General features: G+C 35.6%; 1 protein-coding gene across 1 annotated transcript in view; it reads right to left on the bottom strand.

The window, feature by feature from the left end:
• The window catches only part of ITFG1 (integrin alpha FG-GAP repeat containing 1), a 281,953-nt gene that overhangs the window by 199,500 nt on the left and 61,296 nt on the right, over positions 1-21,157 (bottom strand). Inside the window, exon 7 of the mRNA XM_026014322.2 lies at positions 2,686-2,747. Within this exon, the coding sequence (XP_025870107.1) occupies positions 2,686-2,747 (62 nt within the window). The remainder of the gene's footprint in view (positions 1-2,685; positions 2,748-21,157) is intronic.

Raw genomic sequence — 21,157 nt, 5'->3', positions numbered from 1 at the left:
AAAGACAAGAGAGACAAAAGCAAAATTAAACTGTTGAGACTCTCCCAAAGTAAAAAGTTTTGCACTGTAAAGGAAACCATCAGCAAAACAAAATGCAACCTACAGAATGGGAGAAGTTATTGGCAAATTATATCCAATAAAGGGTTAATATCCAAAATATATAAATAATTTATATAACTCAACACCAAAAGAACAAATAATTTGACTGAGAAATAGGCAGAGGGACTGAATGAACATTTTTCCAAAGAAGACATAGATGGCCAACAGACACTTGGTGAGATGTTCAACATTACTAACCATCAAAGAAATTAAAACTATTAGATACCACTATATACCTGTCAGAATGGCTAAAATAAAAAACATAAAAAATAACAAGTGGCAAGGATGTGGAATAAAAGGAATCCTCTGTGTTGATTATAATGCCAACTGGTGCAGCCTCTGTGGAAAACAGTACGGAAGTTGCTCAAATTATTAAAAATAGAATCACCATATCAACCCAAAGAAAACAAAACTATTAACTTGAAAAGATATAGGAAACCCTATGTTTATTGCAACGTTATTTAAACAGTCAAGATATGGAAGCAAACCAAGTGTCCATTCATAAAGATGCGTGGTGTATATATACATAATGGAAGTACTCAGCCATAAAAATGAATGAGATATTACCATTTGCAATGACATGGATGACTCTAGAAGGTATAATGCTAAGTGAAATAAGCCAGAGAAAGACAAATGTCATATGATTTTACTCATATGTGGAATTTAAGAAACAAAATGAACAAATACACAAAGAGAATTGAGACAAATAAGATATAGCCTCTTCAATATAGAGAAGAAACTAATATTTGCCAGAAGGGAGATGGTGAGGGGATGGGCGAAATAGATAAAGGGGCTTAAGAGTACAAGGATCCTGATGAGTACTTAGAAGTGCACAAAGCTGCTGATTCATTATATTATATACCTGAATTTAACATAACACTTTGCTAGTTATACTTTAATGAAAAGAATAATAATTTAATGTAGGGAAAAAGAAAATCAGGCTAAGAAGACATCATACACTAAAAAGTACTTAATAATTTTATATACACCTTATATTTATGTGTAATAGGCTTTTTATCCTCCAGATGGATAGTTTAATCAAAATGACTGATTTCCTCATTTCTAATACCTCAAGATTCGCTTTAGGTATGTTTCCAAGGCCACCTAAAAACAAATGCCCCCCAGCATTGGGAGATATAATTTACAGTAATCATTATGTATATAACAATTATATTTCTATCATCAGTAAAACAAATATAATTATATTTTTAAAAAAGTAAACAAAAATAAATTTTTCTGGTTTCACAGCCTTTCTCCCTTTTCTCATGGTAAAAAAAAAATGATAAAATTGCTTACTGTAGAAGTCCCATATAGAAGCTCTGGTCTTGTCTACACATAGCTTCTCCATTCATCCTAGTTTCTTTCTATGAAAAAATCTGAGTCATGATCAACACCACTGACCATGCCTTAAGACATGGCTGATTATGAATTTCCTTCCACAAACTTGTATGGTACAGTTTTTAAGATCTGCTTATTTCTCATCTGTATTTTAATAAAAATATAAAAATGTTATAGGTTTAATTTGGATTGAATAAAATATAATCATTAGTAAATAGGAAATCAAGAGATCTAAAATTAAAATTTGTTAAGTGTCTACTGTGTGCTTGGCACTTTACACACATTATTTCATTCAATCTTCACTAACATTATATGAAGCACTCTTATTCCTGTTTTGCATATGAGGAAAGTAAAATTTAAAACCTGACTATTGCTTGATGGATGCCACTCAGTTGGCCAATTTGGCCTATCCTCAAATCCTATCCTCTATTATGTAGCCTGAAATTCAACTTTAAGATTTGGAGTGGTCTAATTCTTCATTAATTAATATTTCATATAATCTATATCAGGCTAAAAGTAAAATAAAATCATGACATCAATTTTGGAATCTTCAACTTGCAATTAAAAAAATACATATATTGAGATGCCTGGGTAGCTCAGCAGGTTTGGCGCCTGCCTTCAGCCCGGGGTGTGATCCTGGAGACCCGGGATCGAGTCCCATATCAGGCTCCCTGCATGAAGCCTGCTTCTCCCTCTGCCTGTGTCTCTGCCTCTCTTCTCTCTCTCATGAATAAATAAGTAAAATCTTAAAAAAAAAATAAAATAAATAAAAAATATAAAAAATACATATATTGGGAAAGACTCCTTAATCTTGGTCAAGTTGGCAATAAGTTTAGTGTGTGTTGTTCTTACTTTTTTTATATAAGCCTGAAGGCAATGAGGAAAAAATTAGTTTTTTAAAAAGGGGTTTCTTCAGTAAACCATCATGCTGACAAATTAAATGACAGTAACCTCTCTCAACAGCTGACAGCCTAGCAGGGGCCCTGTTAACATTCGCATTAGGGCAGACTGATTGGTTTAATTGGCAGTCATGCCTAAAAACCTGCAGTGGAATTGATGCTGAATGAATCATTTCCTTCAGCAATATTCAGCAGTTTGAATGCAGCAATGCAACCAAAGGCTCTTAAAGTTGTTCTATTTATTGTTGAAACCAACCGACCAAGTGATTACTTTCATTTTATTTTCTAAAATTGTGTGCTTTTACTGAAAGCCATCATTTAAAAATGCTTCAAAGAAGAGATTTCTTACCACATTTTCCCATATCTCAAACTGGAAGGTACTAGAGGCAGACAATGTCGTGAGGAACAAATCTAGAAGGAAAATAAGAGAATTGTAAGTTTTGTTACTAATGTGTACATTTAAAACAAGAAATGCATTATGTAAGAATAGTTATTAACAGAGTTGTAACTTAAACATAATTTAAATTATATTTTCAGAAGCTTGATCCCAACCAAGAAAAGAAAACAGATGATCATGTACTAGTACAATTAATAAAAATGTATTTAAAGGGAGCATCTGGTATAAGTCCTTCAAGAGCATTCTTTATTTTTAAGAACAGTTATGTGTACTAACTAACCTTTTTATCTTACACATTTTTATTTTAAGGCAGACTCACAAAATATCTGAATCAGAATCACATTGTGCTTTTTCACCTAAAAGCTACGCTTCACTATATATCATAGTTGGGTTTAAGAATTATTTTAAATCATATAATTATAGCATCCAAAGTCTTTAGTACTCATGTTAAGTGAAGAATAAATTGTATTTTAAAATTTGTTGTTGTTTTTTAAAGATTTTATTTATTTATTCATGAGAGACACACACAGAGAGAGAGGCACAGACACAGGCAGACGGAGAAGCAGGCTTCATGCAAGGAGCCCAATGTGGGACATCTCGGGTCTCCAGGATCACACCCTGGGTCGAAGGCGGCGCTAAACCGCTTAGCCGCCTGGGATGCCCTGTATTTCAAATTTTGAATAGAACAATTGTCTTCATATAGTCCAACTAAACAAAGTCTGTTTTACTGAAAAGTACAAGATTTTTAATAAAATTTGTTGAAAAATAATAGGTTGACAGTCAAATCTAACATCTTATTAATGCAAAGGCCAGGTGAACTGCAAATCTATTCTAGTAGCAGTATTTATTATGTTTGCATAATGGCAATTTTACTTAGTGAATATATAAAATTTCAAAATGATGAGTTGACTCATAAGAATATTAAAATAACATTATTCTTTTGTGCTTTAAAAAATGGGACTTACTCAGAGTGATATGCAGACCATCTCTATTTTAAAGAAAAGCCTTTTTTTTTGCCCCATGAAATATGTTTAGGAAAACTATCCTTCGCATTTTAATGTGTTTTCTGTAGAGCTTTCATATGAGGTTAAATGATGCTGATTTATGTAATAATTATAACAATAATTTTCATGGAATCTCCAGAAAGCTAAGTAATTTCTTCACTGTTATAATTAATAATACTCAAACTCCTGATTCCAAGCAAGTGGAACTATTCTTTCTGTCAATGTATCAAATATCTCTGCATTTATTTTTACCACACTAAGGATGCTTTGCCTGTGGATATACAAATGTAGTCTTTTATGAAGGTAATTTCTTTACTTGGTCAAAATACACTCCCAATGAAGTGTTTACTTCCATACTCATCTAGGAAAACTCCCTAACAATACCTGAGATTTGTGAGATGATGTATCTACAGCCAACATCCTCTCCTTCTAACATTGCCAGCAGCATGATGAAAAAACATAAGTGCATATTTCATCTCATTCCTTCCCTTCCAGGATCTCTTTTTCCCGTGTGAAGGAGGTATACTTACCTAAGTTTCCATGCTCATTTCCTGCTACTTCCTCATAAGAAACTAACTCTCTGGAGTATCCTTTTATGTCACAGCCATCTGGTGTCCTCACTGTTCCTGAGGCCCTTCCTCTCCCTATGCATAGCTTTCCCTCCATTGCTATTTGACTATTATATCTCAATGGGTATGGTTATTACAAAATTCCATTATATTCCAGTTTCACATGTCTTGCCTGAGCTGCTTCTTTTTCTATTTTTAAGATTTTATTCAGGAATGCCTGGGTGGCTCAGTGGTTGAGCATCTGCCTTTGACTCAGGTTGTGATCCTGGGGTCCTGGGATTGAGTTCCGCATGGGCTCTCCGGAGAGAGCCTGCTTCTCCCTCTGCCTATGTCTCTGCCCCCGCCCCCTCTCTCTCTGTGTCTCATGAATAAATAAATAAAATCTTAAAAAAAAAGTGTCTTGGGAAGAGAAGGGTTTTATGTTAAAGCATTTCATTAAAAATAAGTATGACTGACTACAGTGACTCCTGTCTTAGGAATGCTTAAAAGCTGTTTTTATCTGAAAATGTGGGTAATCAGTGTAAGAACGTGATTAGGGATTAATAGCCACAGAGATCTCTAAGAACCACTTATAGCCATGTCAGTGCATGCTCTGAGCTATTTGAAAGAAGACAGACAATTACACTATTATTATATAAAACAGGTGAATTTGTTCAAACTGAAAACATTACACTGTTGAAACTCTGGACGCATTTGAGAAGAAATGAGGAGGCATCTTTCCAATAAGGGATCACAGGCTTGTTGCCCTGATTAGCCAATTAGCTTTGTAGGATTGGAAGAGCTATTTTGTTACCACGAATGACCAAGCAGGGATAGTGAGAAGAGAGGGGTAGCTGGTTACCAGCAATCTATCACCATTCCTGGAAAAATGACACAAAATGTTTTTTTCTGTTGGTGTTGCTCTAGTCTCAGTACATTTGTGTAAAAGGTGATAAATTATGAGTTTTCAGCTCTCCCATTCATAATTAGAAAATTTAACAACTATAACTAAAATGACTGTTGATTCTATTTTCATAGCTTCATGAGTTGTTTATTAAAATTTTGAAATATAGTAAAGTGAGAAAAGGCATTGGAAGTACCTTGTAAAACATTAAAAAATTCATTTCACTATTCAATTATACAAAAAGGTTAGAGAAAAAAAATAAATGATTCATTATGTGGAGAAATAGAGATAATTAATAATTAACAATTCAAGATGAAATCAAGCCTCTTACTTTCAATGAAATGATAGCTAGAAAAAAAATTAGTCAATAAAGCAACCAAGTTCTCACCCTCCTACATGGGTAAAAAGTAATTCACACAATCTCATGAAAAGAAATGTACCAATGAAACTGTAACAGATGCTGTAACATGCCACCCAGATCCCCTCTGCATGAAAGACTTATTCCTTCAGCCTCTGGAAATGCTGCTGGCAGACAACCCTATGCAGTTGCCCTTTCTGGAACAGCTTTGGGTGAAAAGCTGCTACCCTGCCAAAAGCTGCATCCCTTTCTGCACTAGCCTACATTCAGTAACTGGTCAGATCAGAGAAATAAAGGCTACATCCCACCACCATCACTCAGGACAACTCTGCAGGGCCACAGCACATTCAGAAGCCCAAGGTCAGATGAGGCTTTTATTGGCACTAAATCATAGCCCAGCTCTGCTTCCTTCCCATTTCCTCCAGCAGTACTGACTATAAGAGCACTCCCTAAAATTAAACGTCTTGCACACTAGTTTTCATTTCAGAGTCTCCTTCCCAGGAAACGCCATCTACAACCGTTGATACCAAAAGTGATCTGAGAAAGCAAATACTAAGTACGATTTTAGAGTTGGATCACCTAAAAAGCTATGCTAATAAGGATTCTTTCAGTGGCACAGATAGCCATACTATCTTTTACTGGGATGGTATTCTGGTAGAAGGCAATGCACTAGTCAGTGTGGTACTTCAGGCTTTTTGGGAAGTGTGGGGGTAAACACTAACTATAAGGATAGTGAAATTAGATGGCTATTGCCAAGCTTACTTGAGGAAATAGTGGAGAGACACAAAGGCTAAGCATGATTGATGAGAAAATAAAAGCTATGTGTGAAAGCCAGAGGGCCTCTTAGGTAGCATCTAAAAAGGTTCTCATTTCCTGCAGTAGGAGGGCAAAAACTAAGACCAGAATTTAATGGTAAGAGTAGAAGATCTCCCAAGAAGGTTGAATTCTCAACCCAAGCCAGTCTGCTATGGTAAGGTTTGGGTCCTAGCTGGGAAAGAATGATACTAGACTCATGAATTAGGATCATCTGGGTGATGAACCTGAAAGTCTTTAACCCTCGGATTCACTTGAGCCTACAAAGCTAGCATAAAGTGATTGAATCTTCACTGTTCAAAGCCGGTATTTGCTCCTGTTTGAATAATGATGTTCTCCCTAAAGGCTAATGTTCTTTCTTGTTTAAAGATGATGAAGACGATTCTGCTCCCACTGGGGAAACTCCCAATTTCTTACAGTTTGTCTCATCCTCTCTCCTGGCCACTAGGCCACAAAGTGGGATTAACCCTGACCAGGAATGTGATGTACATGTAAGGGAAAAAGGAACTATAGCCTGAATTAAGTCCATGACTTATCTAATGTGTAGTGGCAGGAGCCAGGAGAGTATGTATGAGACTATATTCTGAGAGTGCTCGACCAAGGTAGGGGTAAGGGGTGGAGAAAGGAAGATGAGGTGTGGGATGCAGTAGAATAAAAATTTGGGGTTGGCGCAAGATGATTACACTGGATCCTTTCCATCCTAGAGAAGGCAGCAACTTACTTTACAGGAATAGACCACATTCTGGATGATTTTTCCTGTCTTGGAAACTAATTTCTAAAGTGCTAATAAAAACAGTATGATGATAGCTGACATCACTGGCATTCACTTGAAGAAATAATCCTTAACAAAAGATCACATCATGAATTAGTGAAAAATTCAGGATATAAGCCCCAAACTCAGTTAAATCCTCTTTCATTAGAATCTTGTATCAAGTAAAATAGTGAAACTATTCAACACACATGCACTTTCTTCCCCAGAAAATACAGACACATAGTTGAGTAAGTGTATATTAACATTAAATGGTATTGCTTCAATTATCTCCATTCATAGCTTGAAAGGATTAAGCTACTGCAGTTTTAAATGCTGCCAAATGCTGCACAGCCTTCCCTTCAAATGAAAAGCCTTGTTAAAGTTGGCATCAAAAGGAAGCCCACTTAGGAGTTTTAAAAACTAAAATTGGAAGTTTGACTATGTAAACTAAACCACGTTAGGAAAAATCCAAACAAAGCTTTATGATTGTGACCAAAGTTTAAAGTTAGATGGTAGTGGGCACCTAACACCCTTTAGATATACTATAGTAGGAAAGAAGAGGTTAAAGATTGTAATTTCCAGCACTGTATCCTTTCAGTGTGAAATCTTCATGTTTTAAATGTTGTGATGGTAATTTTGTTTTGTAAAGATATTGAGAGACAGAGTGAGTGAGAGAGAGAGTGAGAGAGCGCACAAGCCAAGGGCAGAGGCAGAGGGGGACAGGGAGGGAGAGGAGAAAGCAGACTCCCCACTGAGCAGGGAACCAGTGCAGGGCTTGATCCCAGGACCCTGGGATCATACAATGAACAGAAGGCAGACAATCGCTTGAGCCACCCAGCTGCCCCTTGATGGAGATTTTAAAATATCATTTAGAGTTCCTGAAGAAATTCTCCCTGAATGATGAAAGTCACTATATTTCCAAGGGAGTAAATATTATGGTTCATTTGGAAAAAAAAAAAACAGTTAATAAAACATTTTTAGTATTTTCTGGAAGCTTCAGGTATTTCCACAAAGAATGGTTCAAAGCAGGATCACAGTTTGCACTGTTTCAATGCTTGAGCCAGGAGGACATGCCAAGTTCCTGTTTACATCTGTTTGATAGTATCTGGTTGTATTAGGGAAGATAAGCATAAGTGTGTAGAATAAAAATATCTTTCTCCTGCTTCCCTTGTTCATAGAAAAGCACACTGAAGTCCACATGACAGCTGAAATACTAAAGACAAATGAGCTCTTCCTCCTTCCAGCATCAGTTTAACTGAACTGTGGTTCAGAGGTCATCAACTCACATGTTATAAGGCATAAGCCCCCAATGTAAGTGAGTTAATAGGTCCTGGTACAACCAAGATGATCAGACAGTAAAAAGTCACAGAGCACAAAGAGCTGACTACGATCTCAGGATGGATGCGACAGTGGGAAGTAGTGGACTTAGAGGAAGCAACAAGAACCAATCAATGCCCAAAGGTGACACCAACTAATTAGCTCCAGGCAATGACGGTTATGGAAATATGATTTTTTAAATATGAGAAATTTTATTTTAAAAACATTGAAATCTAATTCAAAATATGTTAAGCAGTAAGGGCAAGAAACCAAAAACATTTCTGCAGGCTCCAGGTTTGATTGGAACCTTTGATACATTACTGCTTTGCTTACGTATCTTAGGGCATAGAACCAGCCCTACCTCCTATATTCCTATGTCAAATATTACTGCCAAATCATATTCTGTACAGATGCACTACATTTAATAAGATGATATGAGGAACCTGTTTAAATGGATCTCCACTCACAAAACAATGTTTAAAGAAGAAGTATAAGTTTCTAGGAATCATTTTTCAATTTCATTTTTAAAAATATTTTACTTATTTGGGAGAGAGAGAGAGCATGTGTGTACATGAGAGAGCACAGCAGGGGGAGGAGTAGAGGGAGAAGGATAAGCAGACTCTATGCTGAGTGTATCAAGCTCAACACAGAGCTTGATCCCATGACCCTGAGATCATGACATGAGCTGAAATCAAGAGTCAGACACTCAACAAACTGGGTCACCCAGGTGCCCCTCAATTTCATTTTTTAAGTTCATAACCTTCTATCTAGAATTCACTTCCCTATCTTTTTCTTATCCTGAAGTACTGGGCCCCAAATGAAGATTCACTATACTTAGCAGAGAGCTCTAACTACCTCCAACTTAAGTAAATGTGCACAAGACGCAGAGAGACTTAGACACCATACTCTGGAACACAGGCACACATTACAAGCCCTCAACCCTGGGCAAACAATGAACAGCCCCTCCCTCTTCCCTCATTAGTCAAATCATTTTTAGAAGTTCTTTTGTTGTAAGAAAATAAAAAGACTGGATTTATTTCTTTCAGATTGTGCAGGAACATGAGAGTATCAGGTGAAAACAAGACACTCTAATAGGCTGCTGGCAGCACATGATGAGGGGGCCCAATAAGCACCCTAAAATAAAATGATTAAGGGGGTTTTAATTTCCATTTGATGAGGATTATTGACAAATGAAGAGTGGATATATATTATCTATATTTTTACTATAGGAAATTTATTTTTCAGAACTTGAATGTTGAATTTTTTAAGAGAATTGTAATCAAGATAGTTATAAGTTAATGATCTTCAAAGTCTTAGCAATATTTTTAATTCTAGTGTTTTATATATCTATCTTTTTTTTTTTTTTATATATCTATCTTTTAATTGAAGTCACATATTTCCTCTACTCAGAGGTCAGAGTATTAAGGAACCAGGAGGATTTTTCAGTTTTAATGTTCTTAATCTTGTGATGTTTCTATTATGATTATGATTCAAAATTCCAATATGAGAAGACACTTCATCTTCTAGAAGAATCCTCTGTGTTCTGAAGGTAAAAAGTTCATTAGAGATGATAATACTTAATGATGGAAAGAACTGGAGAACTTGGCATTAATTACCACTAAGATTTTCATATTTTCCATCAACTCTCAGTAAAGTAAATTTACTTGAATGAGGTTTTATAAGACAAATTTTAGAACTGCATTTGGCCTGCTGTTTTTTCTCAGGGCAGTGAAGTCAGTCTGTATCCATTTGGCTTATCTAATAAGGCTACCTATCCATTAGTTTTCCTTTCATTCCAAAATTATGATCCTTTAATATCATGTTCACTTATGTCTTATTTACAAATTTATAAAAACAGCATATTGCCAACTGTTCAACAGCTGCCTACACAGCACTAACATGGCATCTTGGATTTGAGTACTTATTGCCTCTGGATAAAAAGACTGTGGAAACAACAGGTGTTGGCAAGGATTCAGAGAAAGGGGAACCCTCTTATACCTGGTGGGAATGCAAGCTGATGCAACCACTCTGAAAACAGTATGGAAGGTCCTCAGAAAGTTAAAAATAGAACGACCCTACCATCCAGCAATTGCACTACCAGGTATTTACTCAAAGGATACAAAAATACTGATTCAAAGGGGCACATGCACCCTGATATTTATAGCAGTATTATCAACAATAGCCAAAATATGGAGTGAGCTTACATGTCCATTGTCTAATGAATGGATAATGAAATTATGGTGTACACACACACACACACACGGGAATATTATTCATCCATAAAAAAGAATGAAATCTTGCCATTTGCAATGATGTGGATGGAGCTAGAATATATTGTGCTAAGCAAAATAAGTCAGTCAGAAAAATACCATATAATTTCACTCATCTGTGGAATTTAAGAAACAAAACAGATGAACATAGGAGGAAAAAAAAAAGAGGCAAACCAGGAAACAGGCTCTTAACTATAGAGAATAAATTGAGGATTACTGGAGGAAGGTGGGTGGGGAATGGGCTAGATGGGTGATGGGGATTAATGAGGGCACTTGTGATGAGCACTGGGTGTTGTATGTAAGTAACGAATCACTAAATTCTGCTCCTGAAACCAATATTACGCTGTACATTAACTAAGTGTAATTTAAATAAAAACTTAAAAAAAATCCCAACCTTATATGTAGATTTATACGTAAAAGCATAAATAAAGATTGTGTGTCACTCTATACTGATGTTAAAGGACTGTTAAGGGGCCTCAACTGTATCTTTTACTCATTTCTGTCTCCTGAGTTGTTTAATTTTTAACACAAGTCTTAATTTTCATTACATGATGGCTCCTACTCAGGGGGTTTGCAAGAAACCTCAATTTTGCTCACAAAAATAGTGGCTAGACATTTAGAGTCGAATTCAACCTGAAAGTAATTTATTTCTCAAGTGGCATGATTCAATCAAGGTGATGAATGCTCTAAAATTTATGAGTAGAAGCTGTTGGTCTCTCTGACAATGCCTATGTCAGACTGAAATACAAAATGCAATACATATGGTTGGAAAAGTTTAGCAGATTATTCCTCTTGTAAATCCAGGGGCAGGACAGTTTACCATACAAAATAAGTTATTTAAAATGACTTAAACTCACAGTCACTCAAAAGCAAACTTCTAATAGGATAGTATTCTAATAGTACTTCTAATTATATGGTTTCTATGCTTCGCATTTCTGGAACATAATGGAAGGGCAATCTTGAGCAATGCAGTAACAAAATGCTTCAAATGTAAATAAATTCCAGTAAGCTGGAAAAAGTAAAGCACAGCATTCACCTCTCCGGGCTTCATTTCCTTGCCTATAAAATGATGTGGTTAAACTAAATGATCTTTAAGATTTCTTTCATATCATATCCACCTATTTGCTCAACATCTTTTGAACACTTCCTATGTTCCTGTTTTTGGCACTTAATTAGGTATTAGAGAAACACAAATGAGGCATGCTCCTTAGATTTGAGGAACTTTGTGAGCAAGACAGATGTGGAGATGGACAAATACCATGTGGCACAAAGGTCTGCTAGAATTATGAATGTGTGCAATGGGAACTGAGTTGACAGAGATACTCACTGCTTAGATGAATTTGGGGAGGGCTTCAACAAAAAGGTGACGTTTGTGTGGTCAGAAATGTAACGGGTAATTACTTTCAGAAGTTATTATACTCTTATCAGGGACTTGCTAATACTACCAATACATGATATTTTGTAGCATATAAAACTCCACCTATACAGAATAAGTTAAAGCCAAACAATCAGATCATTAGGAAACTTCAAATTAAAGCAACTCACTCAAAAAAATGAAACACATTCATGGCTTCTCCCTTATTCAGAAACAAGTATTAGGTAAAGCTTATCTTACTAATGTAATATATACACCAAGTACACTTGACAATTATAAAAACTGCTCATATACCCATTCCTGCTATACAAAATCTGAAGTTAATGATAATTCTGTAGAAGGAAATAATTTCCTCAATAAGGAATTGATTAAAATAATCCCCAAATATCACGTGATATTATAAATGTATTTCTCATGAAGCAAAACAAGTCCAGTATGATTAAACATAAAAGTTAAATGTATATTAGATGCATTAAAGCTTTCAAGTAGTTACATGAAATAATTTTAAAAAATCTAATGTTAACTCCAAAAATACAGCTTTAATGATATGGAAAGTGGACAGCTGTAATGCAAATAGTAAACCTTATAGTGTCTATTAAACCTCTAATTAACCTTCTTTTAAATCTGTCTTCTTTGCCTGTTATAATAGCAAAATGTTATTTATAGGTCATGTTAAGAGTGCTCACATCAATGAGAAGAGATTTAACCTTTCTTTTTTAATGTCAAAGGGCCTTGTATGAGAATCAGAACTTCATCATTTAAAATTGAAAACCTAATTAAAACACTGTGTCAAAAATAAGAAAAGGAAAGGCTTGTTAAGCCAGATGCAGAAGTTCTAATGATGCTTTGTAAATCTGCCATATTTACTTACAGAATAATTTCTAACATGCCAGAATAAGCCCATATAGCATCCATTATAAATCTTCATCCTGGGATGCCTGCGTGGCTCAGCAGTTGAGTGTCTGCTTTTGGCTCAGGGCATAATCCTGGAGTCTCAGGATCAGGTCCCATATCGGGCTTCCTGCATGGAGCCTGCTTCTCTCTCTCTGTCTATGTCTCTGCCTCTCTCTGTGTGTGTCTCTCATGAATAAATAAATAAATCTTTAAAAAAAACCCAAAAACTTCAGCCTAAAAAGCTCCACCAGAAAAAGTGAACAACTAAATTCAAGCCCGTCGGCTCAAAGAAGAATCACAATTTGGCATTAGGATGGACTCCTCTTAAGTTGGTAAATACCTACTAAGAGGTGGATGTTCCATCTCTGGATGGCAGCATGAGAAGCTCGTGCCACAGACCTGCTCCCTAGCAAAACAAGCATAACTGTGAAAAATCATTTAAGAAAACCCATTTTAAGTCTCTAGACATTGTTGTAAAAGCCTATAGCAGATGGAGAAACATCTCTTCAAAACAAAACAAAACAAAACAAAACAAAACAAAACAAAACAAAACTCAGTATTCTTACTGAGTGAGAATCTGTGGCATATGAACCACAACCAGCTCTCTTCCTTTCCCTCCTAGCTCAGTGTGATAGAATCTCTGCCCTAGGCAGGTACAGCCAAAACAGAGGGTTCCCTTCTCCCCAGCTACCCATCAAACTATTTTTTGATACCAATCTATTCTTCTAGGGTAACAAAGGATTATGGCATGTTCTTAGGAGGGGCAGGTGCCAGGATTTTACATCTCTCACAGCAATGTGTGAGAGTAGCTGAGATATCAGGGAAATCTCTTCTTCAACTCAGTCCCCATTATAGGATGGAGGATCTTCCTTAGGCATGGCATATTTAAAATAGTGGTGTTCTGATCATCTGCATCCCAGCTCACTTGTAGGCTGTTGGTTCTGTGTTAGAGAGGTAAGCCAAGAAGATCAGAAGTTACCACTCTCAATCTGTGCTCTCCTAAAGCAGGTGTGTCACTCAAAGAAGTATATCACTGTCCTGGCTCCCAGATTTACAGCTATGGCTCAAGAATTTTACCCAAGAGGAGAGGCAGGCTGTATACAGACTTGACTCTTGTCAAAAGAACTGACTCTATTTGAAACAGAAAGTTGGGAAGCTCAAGCTTAAGGGCAAACTCAAAACCAATGAAAACAAGCAATTAGAGGAGGCTGTCAGCCTCATGAAAGAAACTTCCTAAGCCACATACTGGATAGCTTAGCAGAGAGAACTAAGGAAAGAAGAAATATGGACCTGCCTGAGTTCCTAAACGCTAACCTAAAACACTGACCTAAAAAACTAACCTGCAAAGGAGTCCAAATTTATTATATCAGACTATGGAGCAATTTATGCCCAAGGTATTGTTGAAAATAATAAGAGTGATCAACTGTAGTCTAATAGTTGAGTGTGATTAGTGAAAGAGACAAAGAAAGCCCTACGAAAACTACTGTCATACCAAGGTGACTGTGCACACATCCAAAGCTGCAGCCTTTGAGGAACATCAGTTGACCAGCAGATGAAAGTGAAACAAAACAATATATATAGAGAAGCAGAGCTATAAAAGTAGTGGAACTGTCATTTTAGGAAAACTGGAGCTTAGGTAATCAGGAAGTAATACGGAAGTTCACCTAGTCCCCAGAACTTCCCGGATTTCTAACAACAGCCAAGGACACATCCGCCTAATGTATTTACTCCTTTTCTTTTTAAGATTCTATTTATTTATTCATGAGAGACAGAGAGACAGAGAGAGAGAGAGAGAGAGGCAGAGACACAGGCAGAGGGAGAAGCAGGCTCCATGCAGGGAGACCGATGTAGGACTTGATCCCGGGACTCCAGGATCATGCCCTGAGCTGAAGGCAGATGCTTAACCACTGAGCTACCCAGGCATCCCTGTATCTGCTCCTTTTCTGACTATGTCATACTTCAGATTGAGCCTTTTATTCTTCTAGCAAATTAGATAATCAGTAGTATAATGATATGTAGCACACACAATACACTATCCAAAAGGCTGTGCTCATGTTGAAATGTTCTGAGAGTTCAAGAGAAGGTCCTTGGTAGATTGGAGAGATCCTGCAAGAATAAGTGGTACAGAGGAAACAGGCAAGTTTTATTTATTATAATGCACACAGGAATGATCTTTTCAAGTTTATTCACAGTTAAGAGTGACTATAGATGAGAAGATTCTGGGAAGATGGTGGAGTAGAAAGCTCCAAGAATCTGTCTTCCCACCAAGATAACAATTGCATTGGCAGAATCTGTCTCGTACTTATTTTGGAATTCTGTAGCCTATCAAAGCTTGCAATTTCCAGGGAAACGCATGGATGGTAAACTACAGTTAATTTTGGTCTATTTCAGCTCCTAGCCCAGTATCAGCCACCTACCCGTCATTCCCAGCTTCATGGCAGGCAGTGTGTACCTGTTACTGAAGCAATATCAACACAGTGTGCAGAAGCTAGGGTGGGCAAAGAAGACTTTGCCCTCCAAATACTGAGGATCTGTCCTCTGATCACTGACTGCTGTGTCTGATTGGCAGAGGTGCAGGCAAAGAGGAGGATGGCCATTGTTGTTGCACCCCCTGCTCCCTTACTTCCAGCTGATGTGACTTCCAAGGGATTTTAAGGGCTGGTCCTCTAATTGCCATTTTTCTCTTTTTCTCAATTTAGGAATTAGACATTAAAGACTAGGATATTAAAGAGCAACTGAATATATGTGAAAAATTAGAAAGTGACCACACATGCTCAGGGAAAGGCACAGTCCCACAAAAGACCTAAGAAGATCTTAAGTTTAAACCTCAGGTTGATTTTTGGCACTGAGAGAGCCTACAATAATAAAAAAAAAAAATAAACAACAAAACCTAGTAAGCTATGGGGAAGGGAGAGATCTGATTTCCAGATTAAAACATTATTAGATTCAAATGTTCTGTGTTCAATAAGAAATCACAATGCATACAACGAAAAAATGAAGTGCAGCCCATTCAAAGAAAATAAAATCAACAACAACTGTCCCTGAAAAAAAACCTGGTGGTAGATCTAGTACATAAGAACTTTAAAACAATCATCTTAAAGATGATCAAAGAACTATATTGGAAGTTGTGCATAAAGTCAATAAAACAATGTTTGAACAAAATGGATATTATCAACAAAGAGAAAACCTGAAAAGAAAACACAATGAAATTTTAGAGCTAAAAAGTGCAGTAATGAATGAAACATCTACCAGAGGAAATTAAAGGCAGATTTGAGCAGGCAGAAGGGGGGTGGGGGTGGGGGAAGCAGTGAACTTAGAAGGACACTGGAAATTACTGAGTGAGGAACAGAGAGATAAAAGGTTGAAGAAAAAGGCACAGTCCCTAAGGGGCCTGTGGGACACAGTGGGAATCTCAAAAGGAGAGGGAAGAGAGGGATAGAGACAAAATCTGAAGAACTAATGGCTGAAAACTCCCTTAATTAAACAAGATACATGGATATAAACATCCAAGAAGTTCAACAAACTCCAAAAAAAGATGAATTCAAAAAGCGCCACACCAAAACACTATAATCAAAACTTTCAAGACAGAGTCAAAGAGTGAATCTTGAAAGCAATTAATCACATACAAAGGATCATAAATAAAATTAAGAGCTTTTAATCAGAAACACTGGAGTCCAGAAGGCAGTGCACAGATAAATTCAAAATGCTAGAAGAAAAAAAAAACCTGTCAATCAAGAATCCTATATCCAGCAAAATTGTCCTTCAATGATCAGGTAGGATTTAAGACATTCAGATAAACAGAAGCTGAGGAGATTCATGACCACTACATCTGCTCTGAAAAACTGCTCAATAGAGTCCTGGGGGGCAGGGGGGTGGTGGGGATGAAAGGACACTAGAAAGTGACCTGAAGTCATATACTGAAATAAAGATATTAGTAAAACAAATACACAAGTAATTATATACAAGTGAGTATTTAATTTTTTAACATTTTAAAATTATTTTTTATAGGCTAATGTTTTTTATTTTTTTATTTTTATTTTATTTTTTAAAGATTTTATTTATTTATTCATGAGTGACAGAGAGAGAGAGAGAGAGAGAGGCAGAGACAAAGGCAGAGGGAGAAGCAGGCTCCATGAAGGGAGCCTGACGTGGGACTCGACCCCAGGTCTTCAGGATCAGGCCCTGGGCAGAAGGTGTCGCTAAACCACTGAGCCACCCGGGCTGCCCTAGGCTAATGTTATTTTATTATTTTATTTTATTTTATTTTATTTTATTTTATTTTATTTTATTTTATTTTACTTATTTTATATTTTATTTTATTTCATTTTTTATTTATTTTTTAGGCTAATGTTTTAAACAATGGTTTCTAACTCCACTTTTTTGTCTTCTACATGATATAAAAGAATACATTGTTAAAAAATCAACTAAGAGCTAGTATCATCATAACTCTGGTTTATATCAATATATTTTGTTTTCTCTATAATTTTAGAGACTAACGCATTTACAAGAATTATTCATTTATTTTTTTGGTCACATAATAAATAACAATGCAATTTTGTGACATCAACAACATAAAGGCATGAGAAGAGAGCAGTAAAGGAGCAGGGTTTTCTATGTTTTTGAAGTTAAACTGATATAAATTCAAATTAGAGGATTATAATTTAGGATGTTAAATGTAATCATTTTGGTAACCACAACAAAACAGATACAAACTATATACAAAAAGAAATGAATTTAAATATTCCATAACAGAATAAAAACTGAACACAAAAGATAGTAATTTAGGATATGAGAGGCAAAAAACACCGTAACTCATGTAGAAAACAAAAAGAAAAATGATGGAAGTAACAAGCTCCTTTTTATCAGCAATTACTTTAAATGTCAATATATTAAACTCTCCAATAAAAAAGGCAGAAATTCATAGAACAAATAAAAACACATGCACATTTATATATTGTACAAGAGACTCACTTTAGCTCTAACATCACAAAAGGACTAAAAGTAAAAAGACAGAAAAACATATTCAACACAAATAATCAAAACTGAGCAGGGGTGGTTATATTAATATTAGACAAAATAGACTTAAATCAAAAAAGGTTTGAGAAGATAAAAATGGACATTATCTATCATTAAAATGTGCAATACAGCACAAAGATACAGCAGTAACATTTACACATCTCATTTACATGGACCAGTAAAATGTGAAATGAAGTATGAAGTATACCATATTTCAAAACACGAAGTAAAAACTGACAGAACTGAAGAGAGAAATAGATAGTTCTAGCAGAGTAGTTGGAGACTTCAATAACATATTCCTGGATTGGAAAATAATAATGAGAATAATATTGACAACAACAACAAAATAATAGACATATTGGACTTTGTAAAAATTTTAAAAACATTTTTGCTTCTGACGGTATCAACAGAGTATAAAGGCATCCCACAGAATGGGAGAAAATGTTTGCAAATCAGGTATTGGTGAGGGAGAATATCTCAAACATATAAAAAAAACTCTTAAAACTCAATAATAGCAACAAGAAAAACAACCTGATTAAACCAGGGCAAAGGAATTGAAGGGATGTTTCTCCAAAGAAAATATGCAAATCACCAATAAGTACATAAAAAGATGCTTAACATCAATAAACATTAGGGAAATACAAATCAAAACTACAGTGAGATATCTTTACACCCATTAGATGGCTATCATGGGGAAAAACAGAAAATAACAAATGTCAGCAAGCATGTGGAGAAACTGGAACCCTTGTGCACTACTGGTGGGAATGTAAAATGGTAAAGCTGCTGTGATGGCAGTTCCTCAAAAAATTAAAAATAGAATTACCACAGAATCCAGCAATTCCACTTCTAGGTATATACCTAAAAGAATTAAAAACAAGATCTCCAAGAGATGTTTGTACACTCATGTTCATAAATAGCATTTTTCATTATAACTAAAACACTGAAGCAACCCAAGCATCATCTATCAACAGATAAATGTGTTATATACAGACAATGGAATAGTCAACCTGAAAAAGAAAGGAATTTCTTTGATAATATGAATGAAAAGTGCAATTAAACTTAAATGGTAAATTTTAGTTATATGTATAAATAAAAACAAAGATTTAAAAACTCTCATAAAAAAGTGACTTCATGTTCCAATAAATATAAAGTTAGTTATTAAATACAAGACTGTGAACAAAAAAAAAAAACAAGACTGTGGAATTATAACAAACTTCATCAAACATTTGGCTATTCTATGTTTGAGGGATTAATAAAACCATAGGCAACCATAATACATTAACAGTTCAGTGTCATTTAATATATATAGCTTTTAATTTAAATCTCTTTAGGTAAACAGTTCTCAATTATCAAAATGGATTAGGATTCATCCTTTGGGATATTAAACATTTTATATAGTTTAGTATAAATGCTGGAAATTAGCATCTATTCTAGTACTAATAGTAGAAATGCTTCTGTGAGCAATAGGAAAGAATTTACTCAGCAGCAGGCTTTAAGAACTCATTATTTTATGTTAGTTCATACACTAAATGTTTTTTGTAAAAGAACCCATTATTTCTTTCATCTGCATTATATTTTTAGTGATCACAAAAAATTAACATTGGCTTTAGAGGACAGAAATGTTTAAATGTTAGATCTAACCGAGCTGTTTTACAGATGTATTTTTAAGGAAACAAAGTGTGTGTGTGTTTGGCATACTGATCATTTTTTTTTTTTTTTAAAGATTTATTTTAGAGAGAGTGATGTGCAAGCTGGGGAAAGGGCAGAGGCAGAGGGAGAGAGGATCATCAAATAGACTCCCCACTGAGTGTGGAGCCTGATGGGAGTCTTGATCCCAGAACCCTGAGATCATGACCTGAGGCAAATCAAGAGCCAGCACTTAACCAACTGAGTCACCCAGGGGCCCCATACTGATCATCATTTTAAATTGACTGTAAATACTATATACTTTAAAGTCAGCTGATAGCTTGCAACTCTCAGGAGTCAAAAGTACCTCTATCTCAGCTTGCTCTGCCTTCCTGATAGCTTTGTTTTAAATCTGTCATGACTCATTGACATAGACTAATTCTAAAGTTGATTTCAGAAATAAAAGTTCTATTTTACCTTAGATAAAGGTCATAGGAGGGGGGAAAAATCCCCACATATAACAGTGTCTGACAAATTTGACAGGATGCCATGTCCCAGGCACAATGTGTTTTCCTACAGTTGAAGAGTTAACGTCCTATTGTTTGCCAGAAGCATTACAGTGAAAATTCTTTCAAAAATTAAAAGTCTCTTACTTTGTAAAAAGTCATTCTACATATTTTTAGCTCATTTTACTGCACATTTTAGTTACTTTATGTTTCTAAATATAGATACTGAAAGCATTCTCAAATATTCTCAAAAAACCCCAATGGCATGACTGATAACCGAGATCCTTGGTGCTAAAAGACTGCAATGGATTCTTTAGCCAGTAAAAAATATAGTTTCTTATTACTCCTGTAATTTCAGCCAGCCTTCCAAAAAACAATGCAAAACTGGTTCTTTCGATTTTGTGGGAAAGGCAGGCATGGTCCATCTAAGTATTTCTTTTCAGATGTTTTTGCTTTGCATGATAATATACAATATGAAGAGCCTATTATGATTATAGATCATTTCTACCAATATACGTCTTGGTCAAAACATTTTTATATGACTTAATTTCAATGTTAATCTTATAACTTATTTATTTATTTATTTAATCTTATAATTTAAAAAGAATTCTTTAAATAATTTTCCTGGGATCTCTGGGTGGCGCAGCGGTTTGGCGCCTGCCTTTGGCCCAGGGCGCGATCCTGGAGACCCGGGATCGAATCCCACATCGGGCTCCCGGTGCATGGAGCCTGCTTCTCCCTCTGCCTGTGTCTCTGCCTCTCTCTCTCTCTCTCTCTCTCTGTGACTATCATAAATAAAAATTTAAAAAATAAAAAAAAAAAAATAAATAATTTTCCTTACTGTACCAATGTAACAGTTTCAAGGTCCAGTCCATATTACCATATAGCCCTATGAAAAGTTAACTAGTTAAGAGTTAAAATGTCAGCACGATTCTGTTAATAACTGACAAAACTAAAAGAAATCTTCAGGTGATTAAGAATCATTGTTTAGGGTACCTAAATACATGGAAAACATGTATAATGGAAGCAAAACACATAATTT

Source organism: Vulpes vulpes, chromosome 2 (assembly GCF_048418805.1).
Source record: "Vulpes vulpes isolate BD-2025 chromosome 2, VulVul3, whole genome shotgun sequence".
Lineage (NCBI taxonomy): Eukaryota > Metazoa > Chordata > Mammalia > Carnivora > Canidae > Vulpes > Vulpes vulpes.
Note: the sequence above shows the minus strand (reverse complement) of the source record. Positions and strands in the feature narration are given on the sequence as shown.